Source organism: Castanea sativa, chromosome 3 (assembly GCF_040712315.1).
Source record: "Castanea sativa cultivar Marrone di Chiusa Pesio chromosome 3, ASM4071231v1".
Classification (NCBI taxonomy): Eukaryota; Viridiplantae; Streptophyta; class Magnoliopsida; order Fagales; family Fagaceae; genus Castanea; species Castanea sativa.
In genome coordinates, this window is record NC_134015.1 from 41,315,850 (window position 1) to 41,325,912 (window position 10,063).

At 35.2% G+C, this 10,063-nt stretch overlaps 1 protein-coding gene across 1 annotated transcript; it reads right to left on the bottom strand.

Annotated features, from left to right (window-relative positions):
* Positions 1–5,679: 5,679 nt before the first annotated feature.
* On the bottom strand, positions 5,680–7,629 carry LOC142628963 (histone-lysine N-methyltransferase, H3 lysine-9 specific SUVH5-like). The gene has a single exon (XM_075802985.1). It carries the CDS (start codon positions 7,627–7,629, stop codon positions 5,680–5,682), a length of 1,950 nt encoding a protein of 649 aa, XP_075659100.1.
* Positions 7,630–10,063: the final 2,434 nt, after the last annotated feature.

The following is a 10,063-nucleotide window of genomic DNA, read 5'->3' on the forward strand; positions in this document are numbered from 1 at the left end:
TGCTAATCTTGTAGCTCATGAAGCAAAGAAGGGGTGTGCAACCAACCCGCCAAAACCGACCCAACCCAGTTTTAGGCCTTGGAGGGTTGGGTTGGGTTACACAAATTTTTTTGATAGCGGGTCGGGTTGGGTTTGGGTCATAAAATTTCAAACCCGCCAAACCCAACCCGACCCACCCATGTATTTAATATATATATATATATATATATATATATATATATATATATATATTTAAAATATATTATATAATTAATAAAATTTTTAAAATAATCAACTCTTCTTATCCTATATAAAAGCCAATTAGTTCATACAAACCTAGTAAATTACTATTGTTGTCTAGTCATTAGTGTTGTTTGCCTTTAAGGAGTTACATTGATACTAATTTTTGGGGTTTTTTAAATATATTTAGATCTATTTTTTTCTACTCAATTTATTAATAATAATAATAAAAATTTGTCCAACCCATGGGTTCAACCCGACCCAATCCGACCCATGTGGGTTGGGTTGGGTTAGACTTATGTGATGGGTTGGGTTTGGTTGAATTTTTTTTGACCCACCATGGTGGGTTGGGTCAAAAAATCCCTTCAACCCGACCCATGCACACCCCTAAAACAAAGTATTTCCCAAGGCTTACACTCAAAAAGAAAAGCAAATACAAAATCACTGTCATTGTGATGACTCTAGAGAGGCACTGTGAAGAAATTGCAAGATTCAAACATAAAGTCTAATGCATTTGCAACTCTAGAAGCAAACAAATTTTGTCAAAGTACTCCATAAAAATTTCCTGCAATTAATATTTTTATACCTATCTATAATATTGACGCAAGGATACAAATATTGCCTTGGGAAAAAAATTTCAAAGAAGAAGCAAATATAGAGAGATCCCATTTGTACTAAACTCCAACAAAAAAATTTCATTAATCAAGATAATGTACAATGGTTACATAAGTAGCAAATACATAAACAAGCCTTGCATTCATCCAATAAAAAAATGACCCTATTGCCCAACCATAGAACTAAAAGTTGCAAAATAGCAAGCCCAAGATTAGGTCTATCAAAGCATTTTGTAACTTGCTTGACCACTGTCTAGAAAGGACTAGATTCTTCTTTCAATGGCTAAGTGCCATGCAAAAAATGAGTGGTTGCTGACAAATTGATGTCATTTTCACAAACACCTTCACAACATTTCAAGGGTTACCATTGCTTCTCTTCACAAGTTGCTTAGTCCTTAAGGGTAGTACATTTCAATCAGAGAAAGGAAGCTTGCAATACAATTTTTGTGCTACATAGTAATGCAAAAGGAAGGAAGTCGTATGTATACTGAAATTTTTGCCACAACTCTAAAAAGAGCTTAAGCTTTAGCAAGAAATGACTTCTTTAGGAGTGATAAGTAGATTAATTTCTTCATTCATATCTACATCAAATTTCTCCCTTTCGGAAGAATACAAAATGCGAGCATTCTCTCCAATAGATTGGACGCCTATCTTAGATCTTCCCATTTCCAAAATTAAAGGAAAAAGTAAGATATACAGTGCAAGAGTGACGTTGAAGTTGAATAAAAAATCTAAGAGAGGTGGAGAGCGATGTTAAAGGATTTTAGTGGGAAGGAGATGATGGAAGGAGTCTAGGAGAGCAATGAATGTGTTTTGGTGTTTTTGGTGGGTTAATTAAGTGCCATTGAACAAAATGAGTCTTTGTGAAATATGATGGGTTTGATAATTGATCCTTAAATTCAATATTGCTAGATGCAATGCATCCATTTTAAAATTGGAGATAACAAGAGAAATAATAACGGAAGAGGAGCCCATCCTGTTGTGGGCGCAAGCACCCGCAACCATGGGAAGTACCCTTTGACCTAGGATAGACCATGGCAGAGGATGTAAATGGAGTCGCCACTTAGTTTAGGTCTAGGAACCATAAATATAGCGCCTTTTGTAAAAGAACTGATCTTTACTAGAGCACGTGCCCGGAGTTTAGGTTTGGGGATGGGAAGGTGTTAGGCACCCAACCCCACCTGACCCATCGATCGGCCTCCACTCATTATGTTCCAAACCTTAATCTCATTAAAGGCAGATTTAACATGTTATTCTAACTCGCACACACTCTAACATGCATCTAAAAGCAAACAACATGGCATAATCATCCCCAGACATAAGCATTCATTACCAAAGGCAGAAACAACTTAAGACAGATTTGGACAAACATGTCTAGACATCCAAACATCAAAACCATGGTATTCAAGCAAGCATATTCATGTTCATCAATTATATCATGCTCATCATCCAAATTTAGTGCATGTCTATGTAATTATGCATGACTTACCTCACTGCATTACAGTACCTATGCATCAATGCATGTTCATATTCATATGCGTGTTCATGGTATCCAAACAAACCAAAACCCTAATAAGCATCAAAGAGATGAAAAAAAAAAACAGAGAGACAAATACTTGGGGATATGAAAACTAGGTTAAATAGAGGCTAAACATGTAAATAAAACAAGGAAAGAACAAACAGAGATGTATTAGGGTTTCTGGGCGTGAGTGTGCGTGCACATATATAAGGTATGCATGCGCATCCCAACTATACGCGTACGCACACTTTGAGCATGCGCACACATTCATGCCCAAATCCTAACCTAGAAACTCAGAACAGAAACACAATGAAAACAATAAATCTAACAACCTAGCATGCTCTCAATAAACACGAACTAAACCTAGACTAAATAAACATATTAAAACATTAAAACATATATATAAAAATACAAAAACAAAGAAAAGTGAAGAGTCAAAGTTAGAACCTTTACATCAACACTAGAACTTTTTAGATCTTATTTTTTACCGCTCCCCCCAATCAATTTATTCACAACCAAATCAAAATGGGTTAGCAAACTTTAGAACTCGAAGATCAAGACCAGAAAATGTCACAATCAAGTAAAATTTAACTTGAGGATGTTTATTGAAAAACTCCCTCTTTGATTCACTATTTTCTAGTGAATCTTGTGTGTTTTAACACCATTTTCATCCTCATTTGAATAAAATTCCTTTTATGGCTTTATATAGTAGTAAAATAGAGGTTTGAAGTTGTAGATACTGCTTTTTGTACCCTTTACTACTCGGGCCATCATTCCCCAATGATGTTAGAATTCCAAAGCCTAAGGTTAGTTTAGAACCCAATCAAATGAAAATTGACTTGAGGAAAGTGTTTATGTAAAATATAACTAAATTTTGGAAAAATAAAACTATTTTTGAAAAAAAAAAAAGGCCACGGAAACCCTAGGGCATGCATACGCATACACGCGTATGCACACATATGCTCAAGCTCCGTGTACGCATGCATCTTGCATGCGTACACATACACGGGCATGTGTACGCATGCTAGGGTTCCAGAAACCAAATAGTAAAGGTTTTTTGCATTAAAACTTGGTTTAGAACGAATCCCACATAGTCTGGGAGCTGCCCCAAACCCTTATTTTCGACTATATAAAGCCTAAAATGGTAGATTTTCGAGAGGAGGAGAATTTTGGAGGAAAACACACAAAATTCACAAGAAAATAGTGAATCAAAGAGGGAGTTTTTCACAAAACACCCTCAAGTCAATATTTTTCTTATTGAGACCTTTTTTGATCTTGATCTTCGAGTTTCAAAGGTTTACTAATTGATTTTGGTTTGGTTGTGACTAGATTGACTGATGGGAACGATAAAAAATCAAGCTAAGGAGCCTTTGTTTGGAGGTAAAAGTTCTAGCTTCATCTTTGTTTTCCTCTTGCTTTAATTCTTATTCTATATTTTTTATTTGCTTTATATGTGCTTTGACATGCTTGTTTAGTTTAGGTTTATTTTGCTTTTCTGTATTAAGCATGTTAGGTTGTTAGGTTTTGCTTGTTTGGTTTTTCTGTTTTCTAGGTTAGGGTTTAGGGCGTGCATGCTTACTAATACTCGTGCCCAGAAACCCTAATCTGAACCTTATTGCTTCTGTTTCCTTGCTTTATTTATGTAATATACTTCTGTCCTAAGTTGGTATCCATGCTTATAAGTCTTTACCTCTATGCTTTGCTTCGTTTGTTTATCTCTTTGGTGCTAGTTAGGGTTTTGATTCGTTTGTTTACGATTAACATGCACATGAATATGAACATGCATTAATACATAGGTGCTGTAATGCAATGAGTAAAGTAAGGTAAGTCATGCATTCACATGAACATGCATTGTTTTGAATATGACTTTGTTTTGGTTGATGAACATGAACATGTTTGGTTGGATACCATGTCTTTGATGTTTAGATGAAGTAACATGCTTGTTTGATTCTGCCTTGTTATGTTTCTACCCTTTGAGATGTATGTTTATATGACATGATAGATGTATTAGGTTTTGGGATGAGTATGCCATGTTTGCTTGCTTTAGATGCTTGCTAGGATGGGTGTGAGTTAGAATAACAATATTGAGTATGCCTTTAATAAGATTAAGATGTAGAACACAATGAGTGGAAGCCAACCCACGAGTCGAGTGGGGTTGGGGGCCTAACACCTTCCCATTTCTATACCTAACCTCTGGACACGTGCTCTACTAGTAGATCAGTCCTTCCACGAAGAGCACTAATATATGGTTCTTAGACCTAATCTAGGTGGTGACTCCATTTTTTTTCTCTGCCATGGTCCATCCTAGGCCAAGGCATACACCCCAAACCATGTCACAAGCGCTTATGCCCACAGAGGCGGCTCCTAAACAATGTGAGATTCGTTCCAAACCAGAATTAAGTGCAAAAGACTTTCCTCACATAGTTTATGAAACCCTAGTTGTGTACGCACGGCCGTGCATGCGTGCACACACTTTAGGGATTCCGGTAGCCTTTCTTTTCCGAAAATAGTTTTATTCTTCCAAAAATAGTTTGATTCTTCCAAAAATAAGTTATATTTTTTATAAACACTTTCCTCAAGTCAATTTTCATGAGATTGGGCCATAAACCAACCTTAGGCTTTGAAGTACTACCATCATTAAAGAACAAGGGCCCAAGTTGTAAGAGGTACAAAATGCATTGTCTACACCCATGCATTTAAATAGTAAGAGGAAAACTTAGGATGACTGGAAAAACGTCCAGAAAATCCTAATTCGCACTAATCACGTAATTAGGTGACAAAATAGTAATTTTTACCAAAAATGGCAAATTTGCGATAATTGCGAAAACTGAACTAGTATCTCTAGGGGATGCCCCAAAACAAACGGGGATCTTATTCTAACTTTTAAACAAAAAGTTATTAAGAAAAACAAATATTACTAAAAATAGCAAAATCATTGTTTTCGGTGCCTTAATGAAAGAATTCGCCAAAATTAAGGTAAACCTCATGACATAGTCACGAGTTTTGATTAGAAGATCATTTCCCTTCAGTCATCTAAATTTCATGCAATTCTAACATGATTGCCTCGAGAAGTTCAACTAGCACCTCTTTGATCTTGCACCATAATATCTGACACTCTCGCTCCTCTAGAAAGGCCTTTGCTGTCTAATCTACATCATTTTAGTTTAAAATAGGTTAAACTTATAAGTATGAACACTTTCTAAAGACCTATGAACTATGAGAAAATCACCTAAGGAAATAAATATTAGAAGAAAATGATCAATGTAAATGAAAGTCTGTCAGTCGTGAATAGTGTCTTTCTCTTCAAAATAGGCATTCAATTTGTACTTACGGCTCAACGATTTCTAATAGCTTTTCCTTTTCATGAGTCTTCCTCTCCTTGTAGTGATCATAAGTTAATTCTTGAGGAGGAGGTATGTCCTTTGAAGCAAATAGCATTATGTGTGGAAATCTCTTGTCATCATGATCGTACAAGACGTTTTGAGCAAAAACATTAGGAGAACTACTATGATTGATAAATCTTGCCACATTCCCAGAATGTGTTGCGTCGATAATGTAGTCCCCATCAACTGAAAATGATTGTGAACGCCAAGGGATTGGCGAACCTTCTTCTTGAAAACTACCGTTTTGATAGTTATCTTTATTGATTCTTCGTTTGGCTTCCTCATCATGAAGGATTTCTCCAATGTACTCGCATATAAAACTTCCTGAAGGAATATAAGATAATGTTCTAACACCCCATCCCTTCAATTCAGTCTTGAAAATCTCTAGTTTGAAACGGCCATCAAGCTGGCTCACTCTATTCATGCAAGAGGAAGAGCACTTACATGAAGGACCACACTCATAAACAAGGGACTTCTTTTTTACAATACGTCCTTTGCTATCATATGATATTTCCCCTCCATTTCTCATGGCACAAAAACATTTATTCGAATCCAAGCATCCATCTGTGCAATCACAACCAATTGGTGTGAACAATTTGTAGAACTTTGGATAAATAATATTGGTTATGTAATGGAAAAATGGAGGTCTCTCATAATCTTTTGCATTCACTACACGAATGGGAATCTTCTCTTTTCCTTGTGAAATATCATTCACACAAATATCCGCATTCACTACAAGAGTGGGAATCTTCTTTTCTCCTTGTGAAATATAATTCACACGAGAAATATTCTTCTGAGCTTTAGACTTTCTCAATTTGTTCACTCCTCCCAAAGTAAGCACTGGTTGTCCAGGAATCCTTTCCATGGGAAACTTGTAGACAAGCTTGTCAAATTTTTCTTCTCTCTTTTGCCAACAACCCTTCACGAGGTACAAGCCATAGTAGATGTATAAAGATTCTGAAGACTTGAACCCCCAGATTACCCTTACAGGTTTTCCAGCTTCTAAACTATTCTTCAAAGCAAGATTTCCACATGTAAGTTTCTGATCTTTTGGTTCCACACGTCCAACCCATGGATTTCCACCTTGACCTGTATAAGTGAAGGAATCAGTGGATTTCATGTCATTGTCATAACGACCGGAAACAAGAATGCTTGTGGCATATAATTTTCCATCCAAACCCTTCAAGTAATCGATACCACTTTGAAACTGATGATGAAGGCCAACGACATTCATTTCAGCTGCAGAATAAAACAAGTCACCAACTTCAACTCCGGGAACAGGTCCTATTTGTTTGCTCCTGTTAACCCATTTGCCTTCCTTCTGAAGACTCTTTGCTAATTTTATCCCTGTAGCACTGTTTTTCTTTCCTTCCTTCGCTATATGTTCTCTCTGTTTCTTAGAAAATAAGTTTCTAAACAGCTTCTTAGTCTCCAGCACTTGTTCGCGACTTTTGTTAGCTCTGGAATCCTCAGAGATACCACTCTGTTTACGACTCCAAACATCCTCTTGTTCTGTATTCCTGTCGATTTTCATTATTTTAGCATGTCGACCATAATTATCATCAGATATTAATTGTTTGCATTCTTCACTAAACTTCCCATTGAAAACACCAATTTTAGAAGAAGTAGGAACTGGCTTTCCACAACCTGGGCTAAAATCACACGTAGTAGGCATGTCTCTCAAAATTCTTGGTGGATACTTTCCTGGGAAAGTGTGGGACGACTGAGGAAAATTAATCTTCTTTGAGTGGGCAGCAATTCCAAGTGTCTTTACAGTCGACGCTGTTGACACTCCTGACAGCTTTTGAATAGCATCAATTTTGCGCTTCAAGTTAGAGAGAAGTCCAAACTCTCGTTGTTTTGTAGCCGTAGCCGTAGCCGTAGCCGTAGCCATTAAGGGCTATTGTTTGATTTTTCAATGTCAACGTGAAGGAAGACCTATTTAAAAGAGAACGACATATTAGAGGAATAGTGCAGCATCATATTATGAAAAGGGAAATGCTAATGAATGGTATTGGTTGATAATTCATTTAAAAGAAATTTATGAAAAAAAAAATAATGTTTTAATAATTTTTTTTTTATTTTTTATAAAAATTGTGTCAAAACTTTCCTAAAATAAATTGTTAACCAATGTCCTAAGGGCACTGGTTAGCATGACTCTTAGGTCTCGTTTGAGAGGAGAGAATGGAATGGAAATGAATGAAAAGAATATCTTTAAAATATTCTTTCATTCCCTTGTTTGAGAGTTTTAATGGAGGGAATGGAAAACTCATTCCCTTATTTGAGAGTTTAAGTAGGAGAGAATGGAATGAGTAGGAAGGAACACTTATTCCTCTCTATTCCCTTAAAATCTCAAATTTTCATTTCCCCCAAAATTGGAAAGAATGGAAGGGAATAGAATTAGATTTAATAATTTTTTTTACTAAAACTCCTAAAATACCCCTATATATTCAACCCATTATTTTAAAATATGGGTCTAATAGTAATATTGTCATAAAATGATTCCATTTCATTCCCTCCACGTTGCTCTCAAACAATATTACTTACATTCCATTCATTTTCATTCCTTTATTTTAAAACATCCAATCAAAGTTACATAATTCTATTTCATTCCATTCTTTTTCCTTACTTAAATACATTCCATTCCATTCCTTTCTATTCCCTTATGATCATTCTATTTCATTCCCTTATGAACTCCCAAACGGAACCTTATGAAAATAAGAAGCCCAAAAAATATACATAAAAACTAAACATCAGCCAAGGGCATACATTAACAAATCCATTACTGGAACAATTTTATCGGGAATTGAAAAAGCTGTCAAAACTTTTTCAATTCTCAATAAAACTTTTTCCAAAAATGGTATATTATTGTGTGCTCTTAGAGCACAAGTTAATAAAATCCAAAAAAAAAAAAAAACCGTTGATACCATAGTAGAAATCTATAAGTGGATGCTCATAAATTTATAGACAAGATTGCATCATTTTAGAATGTATGCAGGGCCCATAGGTTCAAAATATTAAATTAATTAGTATTGTATGTGTTGGAATATTGTTTCAAGAGAGAGGGAATATAGAGCGTGGAACCAATTTAAAGGCTTTTCACTCCTAAAAAAAACCGTAGATAGTGTTAGAGAAATTTATGAGTGGATGCTCATAAGTTTATAGACAAGATTGCATCATTTTTGAATGTATGCAAGGGCCCATAGGTACAAAATTTTAAATTAATTAGTATTGATGTGTTCGGAAATTGTCATAAGGGGGAGGGAATATAGAGCGTGAAACTAAGAGAGAGAAAATTGATTTTCGCTTGGGAGGTAACATAAGGAGAGAAACAACAAGGTTTGAGTTTAAATCAACAAGAATTTGTGAATCTTTGTTTGATGTTGCAAAATGCCAAAGAAAGAGGTGCTGCATAGAGAGAGATAGCTAAGGAGAGCTAGGTGCAAAAGGAAAAGAAGAAAAGAAGAAAGTTAGGGAGGAGAGAGTAAAGTGTTGCCGTTTTCGAGAAGATAGCCAAGGAGAGTCACATGGAAAAGATAAAGAAGAAGAAGAAGAGAGAGAGAGAGAGAGAGAGAAGTGTTGCTACCTTCGAGATAAATAATCAGCAAAGAAAAACAAGAAGGGTTTTCGTTAGCTGTGAGACACAAAGAAGTGTGTGAGAGCAAAGAAAAATAATGGGATTTTTCTTTAGCCATGAGACATATACTAGTGAATTTATTATTATATTTGGTAAATCTCAAGTTAGGCATAAACTTGATAATTATTTTAATTGATTTGATAATGGTGACTGATTCAGAGTTTGTCCCATGATTTTTTTCCTTCAAGAAAAAAGAGATTTCCACGTACATATTCGTAATTATTGTGTGCGGTTGCTATTTGCAAATGGTAATATTAGTGATAATATAATTTGGTATCCAACAAGTCCCAAATAAATAAAAATCAAAGTAAAACAAGTCCTTCAAAAGCGAATACTAGAATAATAAGAAAATATTCATCAATTAAATAAATATCCCAAAGAAAATAAACACTGTTTAAAAAAAATAAATAAATAAATAGTAAGCACCGATAACAACCACCACAATATCAATTTTCATCGAGTTATTCGATTAGCAAACAAATAGAAGAAGATTTAGAACAAGTAGATAAATAATGAATCACACAAATAAGTTTCATGAAAATATAATAAAGAAACCTAAACTCCATACCTGTAAAAAGAATGAAGCTCGTAAGCTATCATGCAGTAAAGAACACCAACCTTTGTTTTGAAAGAATGCCCACCACTCTCTCTCTCTCTCTCTATCTCTCTCTCTCTCTCTCTCTCTCTCTGA